This window comes from Pseudorasbora parva, chromosome 5, assembly GCF_024679245.1.
Source record: "Pseudorasbora parva isolate DD20220531a chromosome 5, ASM2467924v1, whole genome shotgun sequence".
Classification (NCBI taxonomy): domain Eukaryota; kingdom Metazoa; phylum Chordata; class Actinopteri; order Cypriniformes; family Gobionidae; genus Pseudorasbora; species Pseudorasbora parva.
In genome coordinates this window covers 1,865,752-1,886,158 of record NC_090176.1, presented here as the reverse complement: position 1 = coordinate 1,886,158, position 20,407 = coordinate 1,865,752, and the positions used below count along the sequence as shown (strand labels likewise).

At 39.5% G+C, this 20,407-nt stretch overlaps 1 protein-coding gene across 1 annotated transcript in view; it reads right to left on the bottom strand.

The window, feature by feature from the left end:
* Positions 1 to 4,202: 4,202 nt before the first annotated feature.
* Positions 4,203 to 20,407, bottom strand: part of LOC137075797 (oocyte zinc finger protein XlCOF6-like) — a 39,455-nt gene continuing 23,250 nt past the window's right edge. The window contains exons 4-6 of the mRNA XM_067444752.1: positions 15,441 to 15,512; positions 11,703 to 11,800; positions 4,203 to 5,161 (exon numbers count right to left, since the gene is read on the bottom strand). Of these exons, the coding sequence (XP_067300853.1) occupies positions 4,527 to 5,161; positions 11,703 to 11,800; positions 15,441 to 15,512 (805 nt within the window). The 3' untranslated portion in view covers positions 4,203 to 4,526. The remainder of the gene's footprint in view (positions 5,162 to 11,702; positions 11,801 to 15,440; positions 15,513 to 20,407) is intronic.

Genomic DNA, 20,407 nt, shown 5'->3' with positions numbered 1-20,407 from the left:
GCCAGGGTTGCCAGATGCCAGCAGGTTTTCCAGCCCAAAACTTCGCGAAAAACCGCCCAATTTGTTTTGCCTTGTTTCTCGTATAAATACATTGAAATCATTAGCAAGCTGTAAAATTACCCATGTATTGACTAGCCTATCCGATTTCAGAAACAACATTCAATGAAATGAATCCTATGGTCTGTGTACTTTTGTGTTCATTCCTTTTTCATTTTTAACGATGGAAAAAAAATAATTAAATGGAATGGTTGTTGTATTTTTAAATACTATGTTGAATAACAAAATTTATATCAAAACGTAGGCTACACACAAATTCCATGCAAAAATAAATAACTTATTTTTGGATTTTTTTTTAATTAAGCACGTTTTGCATTTTTATAAACTAAAAATAAACAGATTTATATAAAAAATGTAAATGTACAAATGTTCTTTTGTAAAATTATTTCCAGATAAAGATAGGATCAGTCAAATGAAACACGATCGGAAATGTCGTCCAATTTTCTAATACTATTTGATGACAATACATTTGGAAAACAAAATACAGCCATTTCTGCTTTTTCTTTTAAACAATGAACAAAAAAGTAGACGGACTTTCTGCCTCTGTCCCTCATTCTATTGATTCCAGAAGAAAAAGCACTGCTGTGGGCACTTAAAAAAAACAAAAAAAGTTATAAATAATTTAGGTATATTATTTTTAATATTACTTAAGAAAAAAATATTAATATTATTAATTATTATTTAAGACAATTACCTTGTATCTGCTAATTCTATTAATCAGTGAAAATAAAAAAAAGAAACTGCGTTTCCATATTTTATTTCTGGTTTAAAAAAGGAAACCGGAAAGTACGCAAAAGCGTCCTCAGTCTGACTATTATACTATTAAACTATAAGCTTATGTCACGGAAAATAATGTGATTAACTTAGGCAATCAATAAGTGTTTATTGTCAATAAAAGTCGCTTGGAACAAAAGCCTAACATGAAAACATTGAGTGGATATATGGATATACAAAATAACCCACTTTAGCATTTAAATTATTTCAAATACATGAAACATGCATATTCATGAATAACATTACATGAAAATCGCGCTGACCATATTATTTAGACAACATGTGTCCATGCGCTCTTTGCAGAAGCAGAACATTTGTGCATGGCGGGCCATCTCTACACAAAGCACATCAGGCAGGCCAGAGCCTGTAGTGTGTGTGTGTGTGTGTGTGTGTGTGTGTGTGAGAGAGACTGCTGCCTGTTGAACAGAGGTCGCAGGAAGAAGGATCTGATGTGCCGGTGTTTCGGCTACCCGCAGCACTGATCTAAAACCAACACAATTTTTATCCACCCGCCCAAACCCATTTTTGCCTACAAAATAGATTGCGAAACCGCCAAATATGGTAACCCTGGCCGGGGCAATACAGCTCCTCTATACAAATATTCGGTTCACTTTTTAAAATAAAAGTCCCGATCCCACAGACCCAAACAATGCTCTATTAAAATGAACAAATTCAAGAAAATAAATGTTTTTGCCCCAAGAATCACAAAATTGACCTTTTAGGGTGTCACACTGCCAAATAAGCATTTGACTCATGCCGGTGGACAGGGTTCGAGTCCTGCTTGGAGCGGACTAAAGAGGACAAGGATAACCCAAGCTGTTCTCAGCGCTCCGTTCAGAAGCTGCATCTCTGATGGTCTGGGGTTCATGAGTGTGTGTGGCATGGGCAGCTTACACATCTGGAAAGGCACCATCAATGCTGAAAGGTATATCCCAGTTCTAGAACAACATATGCTCCATCCTGATGTTGTCTCTTTCAGGGAAGACCTTGCATTTTCAAACATGACAATACCAGACCACACACTGCATCAATTATATCAGTGGTTTTCAAACCCTGAGACTTAAAAAATGGGTCGCCAGGAAGTAAGGAAAATGGAGTTACATTAAAAAATAAAAATAAAATATTTTTCATAAAATCAGTCTATAGGCCTTATATAAAATAAATAAATACATTAAATATATTTGACTTAAATAATTAACAGATTAACACTAAAAAAAGAAAAGAAAGAAAGAAATGTGACAGTAGCTGCTGTGTTTGGTTCATTATCGTGAGGCGCGGCGCTCCTCCATCACGGAATGGAAACCCAGAAGACAGAAAGCAAATCTTGTTTTCTTTAATTTGCAATAGCACAATGTAAGTAAACGCTTTGCAATTTTTAACAATGTTATCAATAAAACAATACTACACAATGAATCTTCCATAATGTATACACTTTCTTTGTTATAATCAGAGGATTTGCCAGCATACAGAACTTAAGCGGTGAGTGGATTCTATCTTAAATGCTTCTGTTGGGCCATTGCGTTCTAGAAATAAACACATATTGGTTACATTGCACAACGCAGCAAAAAACATGTTATAAACAGAAACTCTGCCTATGCTTGCGCCTGTAAATCGTTTTTATTTTATAGTTGTTCTTGTTTTGTATTTTTTTTTGCAATAGATGAATAACAATTTATTTGTTTCTAGATGTTTTATTTTTAGATATTTCTATTTTGCGGGAGTCCCGCAAATAGTTTTATTCTCCTGCAATCCGCACACACACGAGTAAACGTTAGCTATCTTACCGCCCGCACTCATCCATCAAATCTAGACCTGCGACCCGCGCCGCACTCTATGCGTTTGGTCCCATGAGTACCACGGCAGTGCAGGTCTCTATTCCCATTTTTGTGCATGTGTAGCGGATGATTTTTTTTCCCCATAAAGAGTCCTATTGGGTGCAGTGAGTGAAGTGCCTAAAAAAGCCAATGATAAAAAATGGTTTAGCATCCAAATCCATTGCGAATATGGAAACACTTGGACTCGAATGAGGGAGTTAGGTTTCGTTACTTTAAGTTCCTCAATTATTTCGTTTTGACTTTATAGTTAGACTTCTAATATTATTTAACTCTTGATCTGTTCTGAATACCGTTAAATTTGAAGGATTTGTTGTGGAGTGACGGGAACTAAAATAACCTAGCTATGTTAGTTGTGCTTAAAATGTTAAGTAGTGTTATTTAGCTTTACTTACTGGCATTATTTCTGAATGCAATCAAATGCGACTTATACGTGACTTACCTGTTTTTCTCTACCTCTCAAAATTCTTGTTGGTTAAAGGTTAACCAGTTAATTAGCGTCCCATATAGGCTTAGCTATCAAATTATTGACGAATCAACTTTGCGTTGCGAACGTGTCAAGATCAAAAGCGGTTGTGTGGAAAAGTGCTGAGCATGTGCCATCTACTGGTTTAAGGGAGAATACAGTCAAATGGCCCATGCTTGGCATGACTTATTTGAATGTAAATGGTTGTAGGCATATGGGTCGCGACAACAACAACAAAAAAGAGGGTCGCTCTTAAAAAAGTTTGAAAACCACTGGATGCGTGTTGAAGGAGGATCTGGGTTCTGAAATGGCCAGCCTGCAGTCCAGATCTTTCACACATAGAAAACATTTGGCGCATCATAAAGAGGAAGATGCGATAAAGAAGACCTAAGACAGTTGAGCAACTAGAAGCCTGTGTAAGACAAGAATGGGACAACATTCCTATTCCTAAACTTGAGCAGCTCGTCTCCTCAGTCCTCAGACGTTTGCAGACTGATATAAAAAGAAGAGGGGATGCCACACAGGGGTAAACATGGCCTAGCTCAACTTTTTTGAGATGTGTTGATGCCATGAAATTTAAAATCAAATAATTTTTACCTTAAAATTATACATTTTCTCAGTTTAAACATTAGCTATGTTGCATTCTGAATAAAATATTGAAATTTGACACTTCCACATTATTGCATTCTGGTTTTATTCACAAATTGTGCAGTTTCCTAACTTGTTTGGAATCGAGTTTGTATTATAAAATTAATTCAATTTACGGCTCCAGACGGTTATTAAAGGCCTGAAGCAAATTGATGGGTTTGTGTGAGCAAAATATCCAAATTTAACATGATAAAAAGTAAAATATCTAGCTTCTGGCAGACTACCTTCTGTATTCTTACACTGCATGTCTAGGTGATCAATACACTTGTGGCCATGGAAGTGATTTTAACACCTGAAATCAATGAATCCCAATACTTTTTGGCAATATAGTGTAAGCGCAGCGTTAGACAGACTGCAAATTTTGATTATGGTAAGTTGCCGTCACATTGCACAGCGACTCAGTGGACAGAGAAAGGGGGAGGACATAAGAGTGGCAATGTTCATTATTTTATACAGATTGTTCTTTTATTTGTAATTTCTCCATTTACATTGTAGCATTTCATAGCAAGACAAGATTATCTATCATTTAGACTGTTAAAAATATAAAAGAAAATGAAGTGTATCTTTAAGCGTGATTGCAAAATAAAACATCTCTGACAACTGGACAAGATTAAATCACTTTTTTTATGTACTGGAGATTTTTTTAATTGCTCTCCTTTCTAAATCTCTTGGTAGACTTAGAATATTTAAGTATCTTTCGAGAAAAGATTTGCAAAGTCTTCTCTCCAGTGTGAGTACCTACATGATCCTTAAGCTGTTTTCTTTCTGTGAAACTCCTTCCACACTGATGAAATATTAAACAGCTCATTCTCCGAGGCACATGGATGAATTCTCATGTGGTCCTTAATGAGTCCTTTAAGTGAAAAACTCTTTCCGCACTGATCACATGTGAACAGCTTCTCTCCGGTGTGAATTCTCATGTGAATCTGAAGATTTTCTTTTCGTGAGAAGCACTTCCCACACAGATCGCAGGTGAACGAGACTTCTCCAGTGTGATCTCTCATGTGGATATTAAGGCCTGATTTTTGAGTGAAACTCTTCCCACACTGTTGGCAGACGAAAGGGTTTTCTCCTGTGTGATCTCTCATATGGATTTCAAGGCTTGATTTACGACTGAAACTGTTTCCACACTGTTGGCAGGTGAACGGCTTCTCTCCGGTGTGAATTCTCATGTGGACATTAAGGTTTGACTTTCGAGTAAAACTTTTCCCACACTGTTTGCAGGTGAAATCACTTTTAGTTTCTGTCTTACCTGAGGACACCTTTTTAGTTGTTGAGCAACTAAAGGATTTTTCTCCAGTTTTGAAATCATGATCTTTCTCATTCTCAATTTTAACTTCAACTTCCTCCAGTTCTTGACGCTCCTCTTTCAGCTGCATCCGGTCTAAAGCAAAACAAAAGCAAATACAAGTTAACCCATAGAGATTTACACTAGGTGTAAATATGTGTGGACAGTACAGACAATGACCTTTTATTGAACGCAGACCTTTTTACTGGAGTAAGTTACATATTGTAGTGATTTATTGCCCTCCCCCAGGTCAATTGGGCACCTGTGTAGAGGAGCTGGATGTGCTGCTGTCCTCATTCCCTGAGTACGATGCTCCACTTGTAGTCTTTAGCGATTTCAACATTCACCTAGAGGAGCCTTATGCTACAGACTTTCACTTCCTCCTAGCCTCATTTGATCTCAAACAGCTCATCACCACAGGTACCCACAAATCAGGCAACCAACTTGACCTAATCTACGCATATAACCATCAACAGACAACATTTTTGTGAAACCTCTGCACATTTCCGTTCATTTCTTTATATCTCTACAACTTACTAGTTGTTCATCACAAACCCCACAACCCGATACTTTCGAAAGAAACCTGCACTCACTTTCCCCATCTCATCTTTACTGTTGTGTCATTCTCTCTTCCCTTAACCACACAATTCTCATCTGAATGTGAATACCGCAACAGACACTTCATTTTCCACTTTAAATTCTTGTCTAGACCAGTGGTTCTCAAACCTGCCCTGGGGCAATTCAAGTTTTACGGTCTCTACTGTTAAGCCTAGTTCAGACTGCACGATTTTCAAACTCGTCGGGTCACTGCTCTTATCACACTGCATGACTATCTGGGGTATCATTCAGTCACTGCTGTGTTCACACTGCACGATGGTTTGACGACAGAGGAGTTCACACGGCATGACTGAACAAGAGGAAGAATCGCCGACAACTCTCTCTCTCTCCGGTGCGCAAACTACGTTTCCCAAACACACGTGCGATGTGACAAGTAAACAACGCGAGATCACGTGCGGCAGACCGGAGTTCTCGCACAAAACTTTGAACTGTTATTAAAAAGGATAAACTGCACAACAGTTGCTTAAAATTTTATGTGTGATGATTTGTGGAGAAGAAGAAAAAAGATTATAGTGGAAGAAATTGTTGGAGAGACAGAGGGAGCTAGGATTGTGTTCTGCAAAGACAGTTTGAGATAAATAAACAATTTTGTAATGTGCTGTGGCTGGATGTGCAAATGTTTGGCCTTTGTTTCCGTTTGATAGAATTGTAAATATAACTATTAAAATACTGAAATTCTGCTTCATAACTCCTCCCTGAACCTCTCGCTGCCATGTATCTCACTCTTTCATTGGCTATCGGTCATCGCCGATGTAATTTTCAGTCAGAATGCAGTTCAAACAGCAGGAGTTTGAATCGCCGACAGGTCCAGATATTTAGCATGCAAAATATCGGCGATTCTCTCTGATCGCGTCTTTGATTATTCGCACTGCGTGATTGTCACTCGCGTGCATGAGCACCGATTTGCCTGTGATCTCGGGCATTTGTCGGCGATTTCACAAAACCTGTCGGCGACTCAAAATCGGGGCAAAAATCGGGCAGTGTGAACTCGGCTTTAGGTGATGAGTTGAATCAGGCGTGTTAGAAAAGGGAAACTCGTGCAGTGGTGGGGGGATCCCCAGGACAGGTTTGAGAAGCTTTGGTCTACTCTATCTTCTGGGCCAGCTCAAGCTTCTCCCTCTAACCTTTGGTTATCTGATGTTCTCCGTGAACACCGGACAAAACTCAGGGCAGCAGAGAGAAAATGGCAAAATTCAGCCGACCCATCTGACCTGAGTATCAAGTATCAATCTCTGCTCTCATCGTTTTCAGATGAACCCTTCATATTTCCACAACAAAACAACAGCACCTTTTCAGAACATTCAACTCTCTCCTCTGTCCCACTCCACCACGTCTTTAACCACATGATTTTGCCAATATTTTCCCTGATAAAACAACCATCAGCAGTCAATTCTCAGCCACACACCGGAACTCAGATCAGCCACATCTATAGCCAGCAACCTTCTCTCCTCCTACACTACACTCACTGAGGCAGAAGTATCTAAAGTTTTCTCCAGCCATCCTACTACCTGCCCTCTAGATCCCCTCCCATCATCAACACATCTTTCCACACTGGCATTTTCCCGAGGCTCAGGAAACCCCACTTCTTAAAAAAACAAGTCACTTGTAGATAGTTACAGACCTGTCTCTCTCCTGCCAACCAGGTTTAATCTTTCCTATCACAGTATAAACATCTGGACATCAACCAATCAGGTTTCAAAAGGGGCCACTCAACAGAGACTGCATTATTGATGGTCACTGAAGCTCTGCGGATTACAAAAGCTGCTTCCAAATCATCAGTCCTCATCCTCCTTGATCTATCTGCTGCCTTTGACACTGTGAATCATCAGAGTCTTCTGTCCACCCTCTCACCACTGGGCATCACAGGGATTACACTCCACTGGTTTGAGTCCTATCTCACAGGTAGGTCTTTCAAGGTTGCCTGGAGAGTGGAGGTATTCAAAGCACATCAACTGACCACAGGGCTCGTTACACAGCTGTTGCTCATTTCCCCATCAACTAAGCCCGCCCGGACTGTTAACATGGAGGAACCCGGAACCAGCCTGGCTTTTTTACACTGAAAACAATCTTACCGGGAAACAACATTGGGCAACAATAGTTCCGCTTTGTGTCACCCTGTGACACACACACACACACACACACACTGATGCAGTTATCCCTTCTGTAACTGTAGAGGCAGGGAACTACACTGCCAGCAAAATAGTTGCATATGCACCCTTTTGAAATGCCATTGCGAACCTAATTTCTATGGGGTCGCAAATGTATCACTGATTATTTTTGTACCTGCCTTATGTTTTAGGCAAAATGCTATGATTTACTATGAGCATTTATTAATACAGAAATTTGTATTTTAAGAATACGTTTTATAATGTTCTCTGAGCATTCAACGCATCAAGTTGGCTTCAACTCCGCGACCCCCGCCCCCTCCCGAAATGGTGTAGGCGAGGCGTAGCCTAATGTTGATTGAAAAAAATATACCTTTCGTTAAGACACACGCAGCAATCACATATAGATCTCAACATAGCCTACAATCTGTACGTGTTGAAATGAAGCGGACAATTGACTCCTATTTTAAGAAGAGAAGTCCAAATGGGTATCACTGGGAAACGCTTAGCGCGAAACTTTTGTGCGTTATGTTCATATTCTGAGTCCACCTGTACCCTATATAGTATAGCCTGCTTCCCTAACAAGGTGCGAGCTTGTTCTTTTATATCTCTGTATTAAGCTACGTTACGCATCCTGACGGCAAGGGAATCCTGGAGTATGACGTACAGTATTGAGGGAACCCCTAGAACTGCAGCACAGCGCTACGATATAAAGATAAGGAAACTAAACAACTGAGAGAAATATATGTCTACCTCAGATGTGACATGATGTAATGAAGGGTGAATTCAAAGATCCACGTGATCTTTGAATTCACCCTTCGTTACATCATGTCACATCTTTGTGCGCAGCTCTGTGTGTGAGCACAGAGAACAGAGTTTCAATCCTCTTGGACTCGACTTAAAAACACATGTAAATTATAAACTTTCACTCTATGATGGTTAAACTTTGTAAATAATCAGCGGATCACGTGTTCTGAACCGGGTACGGATTGTACGGATCTTGTACGGATCACAGATCAACTATGATCCCAATACTTGACACGGACATCCTGCGATGTGACTATCGCAGATGCATACATTGCGATATCGATGCCAAATGGTAGTACGTGTCAAAGTAACATCCACATTAGTGCTGCAACGACGCGATGACGTCGACTACGGAAATACGTCAGCGTACGTGAAATGCGTCGGCGCGTCGCGTCACACATTTATCTTGAGTAATGGCGGCTTCTGCTCCTGTGAATGGAGAAAGTTCTACTCTAGCACAAAAACCAAGACCACGAATGTCAAAAGTGTGGGAATACTTCAAACAGAGGCCAAACAAAATGGTCCTTTGTTCCCTCTGCAAAAGCGAAATGGCGTACCACGGCAGCACAGCTGCGATGCACGAGCACCTCAGAAGAAAACATCCTGGCGCTCTCCGAACTCAAAAGGACGAGCCATCTGTGTAAGTATTTATTATTACAATTAGTTTTGGGAGTAATTGTTAGTTAATAATCGCAACGCTAACCGCTAATGGTATAGACTGTAAACATATGTTAACGTTACATTGGCGAAAATAAAGCAAACTTTAACTTTTAATTAACATTTACTGGTTGTTAGAAGTTGTTTATGCACATGTAGACTTGAAATTAACTACTAGATTTACATTGACAGTACGCTGTAATCTAGTAGGCCTAGTGTACGTGAACATATAGATAAATAAGATACTAGTGCTATTGTTTACTTTTGGCACAAGCCAATTAAATAAAACATAATCATAAGTAACTTACGTGATTAATAATGAATTATTTAAAAAGATTTAAAATTCTTTCTGTATGTCATAATAAAATTACATTCACTACACTTTCTGAAATACAATTATTGTAATCATATTAAACATTGTAATTAATTACATTCAGTTCATTTAAAAATATACAGATTTACTACCCTCTTTGAAATACAGTACAGTTAATATATTCATAGATTTCATGTTTAAATTTATGTTTAAAAAGGATGTCACTGTTTCGTTAGATTAGTCGACTAACCGAAAAAATAATCGTTAGATTAGTCGACAAAAAATAATCGTTAGATTAGTCGACAGAAAAAACAATCGTTAGTTGCAGCTCTAATCCACATGGATGGAAGACCCAAGGTTTCCCAGCAGAACATTGGCCAAAGCATCACACTGCCTCCGCCAGCTCGCCTTCTTCCCATAGTGCATCCTGGGGCCATGTGTTCCCCAGGTAAGCCACACACACACACACACACACCCGGCCATCCACGTGATGTAAAAGAACACGTGATTCCTCAGACCAGGCCACCTTCTTCCATTGCTCCGTGGTCCAGTTCTGATGCTCACGTGCCACTGTTGGTGCTTTCGGCGGGGTCAGGGGTCAGAGGTCACCCTGACTGGTCCATACGCCTCAAACTGAGCTGCTCTGTGTATTCTGACAGCTTTCTATCAGAACCAGCATTAACTTCTGGAGCAGTTTGAGCTCCAGTAGCTCGTCTGTTTGATCGGACCCCACGGGCCAGCCTTCGCTCCCCACGTGCATCAATGAGCCTTGGCCGCCCATGACCCTGTGGCCGGTTCTCCACTGGTCCTTCCTTGGAGCACTTTTGATAGATACTGACCACTGCAGACCGGGAACAGCCCACAAGAGCTGCAGTTCTGGAGATGCTCTGACCCAGTCGTCTAGCCGTCATAATCTGGCCCTTGTCAAACTCGCTCAAATCCTTACGCTTGCCCATTTCTCCTGCTTCACACACATCAACTCTGAGGACAAAATGTTCACTTGCTGCCTAATATATCCCACCCACTAACAGGAGCCGTGATGAAGAGATCATCAGTTATTCAATTCACCGGTAATAATGTAAATGGTAAATGGACTGCATTTATATAGCGCTTTTATCCAAAGCGCTTTACATTTTTGCCTCACATTCACCCATTCATACACCGACGGCGATGTCAGCCATGTAAGGCGCCATCCAGCTCGTCGGGAGCAGCTGGGGTTAGGTGTCTTGCTCACGGACACTTCGACACTTGGTCAGGTGGAACCGGGGATTGAACCACCAACCTTCTGGTTTGTAGACATCCTACATGAACCACTGAGCCACTGCCGCCCCATCAAGCCCCATAATGTTATGCTTGATCGGTGTATTAAAGTCAGTTCGAGAGATATGTGTTGCTAAAACGAACATAAATAAAGTTTCATGCTAAACCAGCAGCATAAGATTAAAAAAATAAACAAATTCCAATTTACATTTATGGATAGTGACAAAACAACTGCAGGGGATTTTTTGCAAAAATGTTAACTTTATGGCCTATAACAAACAAAGTGATTTAGAACTGAAACGAGTCGTCAGTAATTCCAGTATCACTTCCTGCAGAACATACATGGGTCTGTATCTAATTTGCATGATGTCAGCCCATTGGTTGCTGGTGAACAGCGTCTGCTTTGCCCCGCCCTCAAACACTGTTAGTTATAGCTGAGACTGGAAGAGTTTGGTTTGTGTTGTCAACAGGTTTTAGTGATATGACTTCTTTATAGCTTTAACTCAATATTTACTACTGTCTGTTATTTTTATTTAAATGATTGCATTTTTTTGACCCTCTGAATTTTATAAGGTTCTGTATATTGTTAGCTTACATGTGCAAAAAATGTTAAATAAATATTATAAACAGCATTTATTACATATATTTTAAAAAGAAACAATTATTGAAAAAAACTCTCCTACTGCCACCCAAAGTTTTTCAGTCTTATTTCCTTTTAAAAGTAGTAATTGAGTGTGTTTTGAGGAGTTTTTCCACTATAAAAAGAGTGTCCACTGGAGCAAAACAATTTTTAAAATCAAATTTGATGACACATGTACAAACATAAATTACCTACCTTACATTTCAATAAGGATACAAAGAAGAGAATGAAACTAACCTGTTTGCTGTTCTTTATCCTCAGGTTTCACGCTGAACACTTCTTCAATCTTTATGTCTTCACTCTCCTGTTTAACCCGTTTAATCCCAAATTTTTTCCTGCAATGTGAGTACATGCAATTTACTCCTTAGACCTCCCTAACACACAAATGGTATGCCTTCTTTGATTTTATGTTGGTTAAGTTAGTGAAATATTAGGTTTTATACTCGGTCACAATAGTGACCGGTGGGAAACAGCATAGACAGAATTCATACAAATTCTTCTATTAGACCTATTTACCGGTTTGAAACTTAAAATAACAATAAAATATCCAACATATAAAAATGAGATATGATTAGGATTTACTTTAAAACTATTTCTATTGTTCATGATACACAATAAAAAAAAAAAATTGGGGGTATGAAAATTGCAGCCCATTGAAATAAATACAAAAATCTAGGTAACACGTTCATCTTCACTGAACAACGTGTCTGGCCAAAGAGAGGGGAAGAGGTGACCAACAAACCTTGAAAAGATCTAGGAACATACATGTAGTTATTACTCCTAAATATTAGGAAGAGCAACTTTGAACATTGAAGCACCAATTGGTAAATCCGAAATTTGGAAGTTTACAAGGTATATCTTATAAGGTTTATAAGGTATATCTCATAGATATAGATAGACAGACAGACAGACAGACAGACAGAAGTATAGACTGATAGACAGATAGACAGAAGTATAGATAGATAGACAGACAGACAGAAGTATAGATAGATAGACAGACAGGCAGACAGACAGACAGAAGTATAGATAGACAGACAGAAGTATAGATAGACAGACAGAGAGAAGTATAAACAGACAGACAGAAGTTTAGCTAGATAGACAGAAGTATAGACAGACAGACATATAGATAGACAGACAGATGTATAGTTAGACAGACAGACAGAAGTGTAGTTAGTTAGACAGACAGAAGTATAGATAGATAGACAGACAGACAGACAGACAGACAGACAGAAAGAAGTATAGCTAGACAAAGGTATAGACAGACAGAAGTACGATGGATGGATGGATGGATGGATGGATGGATGGATGGATGGATGGATGGATGGACGGATGGAGGGATGGACGGATGGATAGTTTTCAGTTCAATCTGTGAGTGAGTTCATATAAATAACACAGAATGACATAGAGGGGACATATTCTGTGTTATACTACCGGTCACAATTGTGACCGTCTTCTTTTATATGCATCCTGACAGCAGAATAAACTATGTATTCATATAATTTCAATATGTATGTATAGATGACCCTTTCATGATGATGTGTGCAAAAAATGAATGAGCTATTCAAAAATTAACTTTGATTAATTCATAAAATTTTCCTGTCATTTCTGTGCTTTCACATTGTCATTGTGCTAAGATGGCAGTACCAAGAAATAAGTGTGTGTGGTCACACGACCAAACTATACAGCAATGTTAGACCTGCCCAGAACTCATGTAGACATCTTAAATGGGTATTATAAATGAAAATTTGCTTCATAATAGAAGTTGATTTTTAATACAACACTAAAATATTCGAGGAAAATTTACGGTCACAATTGTGACCGGTGGGATTAAACGGGTTAATCACTGCCATCTTTATAATAAGAGTGTGTCACATGAATCCCAGATGTTTCTCCAGGAGTTATCCTGTGTGTTTGGACAATTTAATCCTGTTTAAGAGGAGAATAATGAGCAGAAACAGGAATAAATGCACAGTAAATCTCTGGGTGTGTCTCAATCAGTTCCTGTCAGTCAAAGTGGCCTTAAATCACCTGATTAGCCAAAGCACACAGAGAACTACACACTGATAAAAGAATACAATACTGATACTCAATATGATATATAGACAACACATTAAACAGCCTTTCGTAGTTTCCTTCATTCACCTGCCCCACACTTACTCTGATGGTCTCATTCACCTTTCATAGGCATACATGACAGAAAATGTGTTGGTAGTTGGTGTATGTCAGAGTAGTGCATGGATTGATGAGCGAATGTTTAAGAGAGTTGTCTAATGTCACACAAATAAGATTTAAATAGGTTGAGCTTAATCTAGAGCACACTTAATCTGAGACAAATTCAGGTGTTACCTTATCTCGCTATGACCATATCATTAAACCACTGAGACGTTTGCTACTGCACGTGTGATCTAGATCAGTCGACTTCACCAATTAATCAGATCTTATTTATTGTGAACTAGTTGATTTAAAAGGAATCGGTACAAAAGATTTGGTTGCAAAACGGGTCTCGGCGATCTCGATTTAATATAGCCTGCTTCATAAAGTCGAACACAATGATGGACCGCAGGGGCTGGAGAGATTTCCAGATATTTCCAGAATTTGAGCTACAAATGAGATGAAATGTGATGTTTTCCAATCTAATGTCGGCCACACCTGAAGCAGAAGCAGAGGTACAACATTGCTTATTCAAGGATGTAGATTTATTGTGTGGAAAAAAACAATCAGGGTTTCTGTGGGTTTTATGGAGGTAAATTTAAGACCGTTTTAAAACCAATTAAAGTTAATGTAAGGAATAAATTGAAGGGACCATATGTTTTCTTAATGTAAATGTCTAAGCTATGCCTGTTTGTGATTGGTCGATACAGTTGCCTGCGTCGACGCTGATAATTAGTTGACATCAATATTTTAATCGACTTGTGGCGGTACAAAGGGAGAGTTAGAGATTTAATTCAGCGACTACGCCACCCTGGAAATTCGCCAGGGACGATACCAAGTAAATTCTCTATTATTAAGACACCACAGGCTCGTTATCTATATGGGTGAAGAGAGACATGTCCTATGTATAAGAAATTACCACTTTATTGTATCAATGTTGAATAAAAGAAGACAAACTTCAGAGCAGGATTCGCCAATCTGCATCAGGCACACACAATACAAAATGAGCAGAAGCGGAGGTATCTGGAGGGTTGGGCCCACCGTCCAATTTCGAACGTTCCTGTGATACAATACACACCCATACCACACGTGAAGATTGGAAAACACACAGCACTAGGTGTGAACACCACACTATGGCAGCAGGACGTCGCCCTCCAGAAACTTCCAGCTCCTGTAACAAAAACAAAAAACGACAGCACGATGAAAGACAATCTGAACAGAAAAAAAAATAACTGAATACAAAATAAAACATTAAAAGTCATAAATATCCCAAAATTAAGTTAAAGGTGCACTATGCAACTTTTCGTCCACTGGAGGGCTCTTATTCTAAACGGCTCGCGAGTACCGGGACTTTTATTATGACGGGACGGGACACAGTCGCCGGGCGCGCACACTTCCGCTTTTTCCGGTCAGGTAAAGCAGCTATTTTTATCATATCAGATTCATTTAAGGGGCTTCGGCCATCCGTCTGCTCTCTTCCCTGAACTGAACTGAAGTAGTGGGCTGTACTTTCCACACGATTGACATCAGGTTCAAGTACGCCCACAAGCCGTGCGAGTTATTCGTGTATTGCTGGTTGGCTGGTGGTTATGTTACCCGCATACCGCCTCCCATGGCCGAGACTGGTATTACGACACCTGTCGGGCCGGGGCTAGTAATGCTACTGCTAATTAAGGTTGATATCTCTGCAGCACTATAACTTGACATTTTTTTTATGACATCATCGCCCTTATTTCTTCTCATTCTTTTGATGCGTGTAGGTCATTTTTTTGGATATTTTTACCTCAATTTTTTCACAGGGCACCTTTAAAGACAAATTCACACTTAACACACTTAGCATTCACTCGGACTTCTGGCAGTCCAGTTACGATGTCAGAGTGAGGTGACATACGTTGACTGAATGCACACAGTCCTGATATACAGCCACTAGAACCAAACAGGTGGCAGTCGGCAGAAACAGATCGGCCAACAAGGCCGCTCAGACCTCAGAGGCGATAATCTCAGAAACAGTTACTATTGGGAAGATAAAACTAAACACAGCACGATGATGAAACTGTGGTAACAGCAGACTTGTGGGAAAACCGAGTGCCAATAAAACAGTCGGACTTGTAATAGCAACAAAACAGCAGCGCAAGCTCAAACGCGTTTCATGCAGGAGACAGTCACCCCAACATCATCTATGCCGAGCGTCCGTGAAGGAACTGATTCTCCTGCTAAAACAACAATTGATTAGCTCACCTAATTAAAACATTAGTCAAAAAGGATAACCATACGTTATGTGATTGATGACCAGTTAAACTCCACTGACCACATTACTGCAACAGCCCGGTCCTGCAGATTTGCTTTATACAACATTAGAAAGATTAGACCCTTCCTATCAGAACAGGCTGCTCAACTCCTGGTTCAAGCTCTTGTTCTCTCCAGACTGGACTATTGTAATGCTCTTCTGGCTGGGCTTCCAGCATGCACTATCAAACCCTTGCAGCTGATCCAGAATGCAGCGGCGAGAGTGGTCTTTAATGAGCCGAAGAGAGCGCATGTTACGCCTCTCTTCATCAAACTGCACTGGTTGCCAATGGCTGCTCGCATCAAATTCAAGGCACTAGTTCTCGCCTACAAAACAACCACTGGCTCTGCACCAATATACCTAAACTCACTTGTTCAGACTTACACACCCTCCAGAATCTTGTGTTCTGCGAATGAGCGGCGCCTCGTGGTTCTTTCCCAAAGAGGCATGAAATCGCTCTCACGGACATTTTCCTGGACCGTTCCCACCTGGTGGAATGAAATGCCGATCTCAATTCGTGCTGCCGAGTCTGTAGCCATTTTTAAAAAACATCTTAAGACACATCTTTTCCATTTGCACTTGACCAATACAGAATAGCACTTAACTATCCATTACATTTTGTTTGTTTGTCCAAAAAAATAAAATAAAAATAAATGTGTGTACTGTGCTAATTAACTGAGACTTCTTACAGCTCTTACAGGTTGTTGGCCTTGTTTGTTTCGTTGCTTCTGTTGCTCTCCCCTTTTTTGCAAGTCGCTTTGGATAAAAGCGTCTGCTAAATGATTAAATGTAAATGCATAGTTGTACAATTACTCACAGCACGAGTCGCCGAGGCTCACGCATTTACATTAAAACCACTGGAATTTAAAGAACGCAAGTTACCACAAACACCATATTAAGGCCGGGGACACACTGCAAGCGTGCCGTGAGCGTCTCGGCTGCGTGGCGTGTCTGTTTTTATTTCGGCTCCTATGTTTACCGGTTAGAGCTTGCACACTGCCTGCGTGATACGCACGTGCATGCTTCAAACAGAAGAGACGCCTATTTTTCACGCGAGCGTGTTGGAAGAGTTTCCAGGCAAAATAGATTAGGAAAGATGATTGTCATTTTGACACGAATACATATTAATAAATGACATTTTCATGTTTTAAAGTCTGTAGGTTAACATCAATGCAGATATAGGCCTAATTGTAATAATAAAAAACAACATAGGTTATCGATTTTGAAATATTAAATCTGTCAATACAGAACGAAATATTCTGTAGCCTATTTTGCCGTCAATACCATATATATGTATGGTCAATAGGCTACTGCCGACGTTGTCTTTGCTGTATCAATAGGCAATATATTTATATTTAACATGAAGTATAGGGCTTCCCTGTACATTAATAGCAGCAGCAGCAGCGCCGTGTCAGACACGCTTCTGGTGTGCAATGACAGAGAAAACGCCAGGCTGACACGCAGCAGAAAACGCCACGCTCACACCACGCTTGCAGTGCGTCTCCGGCCTAACACTGACAAACAATAGACGTTAGCTTACCTACACGTAACAACAGCCTACACACATCACCGCAGGGCTGCAGACCAAACATTCCCTCGCGGAATGGTGGCCGCCCTCGCCATGGGGGTTGCAGTGACACACCCTCAGGTAGCGGACACAGGGTTTTAAATACACAGGCCTCCAATGCTGATAGACCGTCACTCTATACAGGGGAGGGAACTTACTCACCCTGCCACAGACTGATCACTGTATATTATTTTACCTTTTAAATATCATTTTCACGCTTTGACTATTAATGCCAATGGAGGCCTTTTTGAAATCTTTCGCAGCTTTCAACTAAAATATCTTCATTTGTGTTCTGAAGATGAACGAAGGTCTGACGGGTGTCCAACCACATGAGGGAGAGAAATTAATGAAATCATTTTCATTTTTGGGTGAACTAACCCTTTAAGCACTACCACAAGTCCAAAGTTCACTTAAATGACAAATATGCTTTTAATACATTCATACAACAGTTTTAGTTCTAATTACTAAAGTTATATCATTAATAGTGGTTGATTATCATAATATCTAATGCTTGTTGTGACTTATGTTAAGAGTGTATGTTCAGATGTTAAAAAAAGCTGTGCCATTTTAATAAAAAATATTGATAAATTTGATGTTATATTTCTGCCGTATATCAGAAGCTAGTTATTTTAGTTTTAAATATGAATATTTTTCTTAAATGAACGCATCGCTTGGCTTCAGAAGGCCTTGATTAACCCCCAGAGCCGCGTGGATCACCTTTATAACTCTGCACTTTTATAGATATCTCAAAACACAACTTCCCTTTCACTGCCATTAGGAAGCTTGGTTATATATATATATTTTTTACATAATTGTATTCGTCTGATAAAAGAATGTCATACACAAATCATGGGATAATATACATTTTTCTGGTGAACCTTTAATTCAGCAACGCTATTATTTCAGGGACATTGCGAATTACAGGCTAATGTTTTTTCCTCATGTAAAACTGCACAGCTTTTCAAAACACTCCTTCCTACACTATCTATAAATACAAACACGTTATATCGTGCATGCCAATAAAAGACGATTGAACCAATCAGAGTAGGTGTGGGCGGGGCGACACGTGCAGCCACGCCCCGATCTGCAGCCAGACCTACTCGCCTCTGGTATATTCTTCACAAGAGAAACATTTAATCATTTTGATGAGCACTTGGTTCGGTTTACTCGAAGTTTCTCCATCACAACTTTAACTAGAGACTGAATTCGTGTTTAAACTGACTCACGATAACGGAAATAAGATGTTCTATTTTATGTTACTCACAGAAATAACGCTCGTTAAAGTCAGATAAAGCATTATATAATACTGCATGAAATAATCAATTCGCAATGCTTGTGAAACTAAAAAAATTGTCCGAACAGACTATATCTATTTGAAAACTTTAAATGTTTAAAAACACAAACCTTTCTTCAGCTGATCCACAACAGCGCGTCGTCTCGCGGCGCGGCCGTATGACGTCACAACACCACACCAAAATAAAAGTCCCGGACAAAGAGTAAAGTCATGATAGTAAATAGAAATTTAGGCTTACATACAAAAACACACACAAGCAAATATGTGAAATGTAAGTGAAGGGCAAGACCCCAATGAAAAATCAGAAAATGTATGTATTGCTATTTTTCATTTTAGTAGCTAATATATATATTAATACATTGCCCCTTTGAGGATACAAATTCATTGGGGAAAAAAGAAGCTTATTTGGTAATGCGTGTCCGCTCGGTGGAAATGACGCTCACTGTGGTGCGATTAAAAAGGGCACTTTCACTTTCATTTTCAAAGAGCTCAAGCCCTTTTTCATGTTAATGAAACAACGTGTTTTTGGGGAAGATTTGTTTATTCTCAATTATCAATGATTTGCGTTTATGAGCCATAAACGCCTGATATGTTTGTGTGTGTGTGTGTGTAATATGATACTTATAAAACAAACACATGCAACCTTGTTTTTTTATTTTTTTTTATTTTGTTGAGTACCACATCAAACTGATGATAATTAAAAGATGGACAAATACATGTTCAGCAAAAGCCTGTTGTGTCATTTTTTTTTTTATGAAAAAAGAGTAGTTTTATTTTTTAACATAAAAAATATTTATGAATAATCAAGTAAACCCAAGATGCTCCAGTCCAGTAAATGTTTATCTTTACTTGATAAAAAAAAAAGTATGGCCTATCAATCGGAGGACAGAAGGCATTACATCAATTTTAGTTTTTCAGCAAAGTTCATATTGATAATTTATGGCCCCTAAAAATGTGCTTTTAAATATAATATGACCAGTTTAAATGATACAGTAGGCTAATATATTCATAAATAGGGATTAATCATTGCTCAACGTAATTTTACAGAAAGAATCATCCCACATCGTGTATAGAGTCGGCGGGCGGGGCCATAATGACGACGGCCGAGTTGCATTTGCGTGCTTCTAGTAAACACAGAAACTGGTGAACGGCGGTCTTTCGAATCAGCTTTGACCGCGACTCTGGAAGACTTGGAGTTAAGCTTTTCTCTGAGAAAAGAACAAAGAACGGCACTGAAGTCATTCTTAAAAAGGGAAGATGTGTTCTGAGTTTAGCCGACCGGATACGGCGAATGTTTAATCAGTCAGCGAGCTCTGCTTCACCTTCGTTGCTCTGGTTGGTGTAGCGCTATCCTATCGCGTGCAGAGGGAGTTTGAAAGACAACCATTTATCCCGCCCCTCGGATTGAGCTCTCTATGTTAAGTTTCCAGACCAAACATCTTGATGTGGGTCTGGCTTGTCAGGCTAACACATCACCCATATTGACAGAAAAACAGAATTGTTGACATTTTTGCAGATTCATTAAACAACAAAACCTGAAACATCACATGGTCCTCAGTATTCAGACCCTTTGCTGTGACACTGATATTTAACTCAGGTGCTGTCCATTTCTTCTGATCATTGTTGAGATGGTTCTACACCTT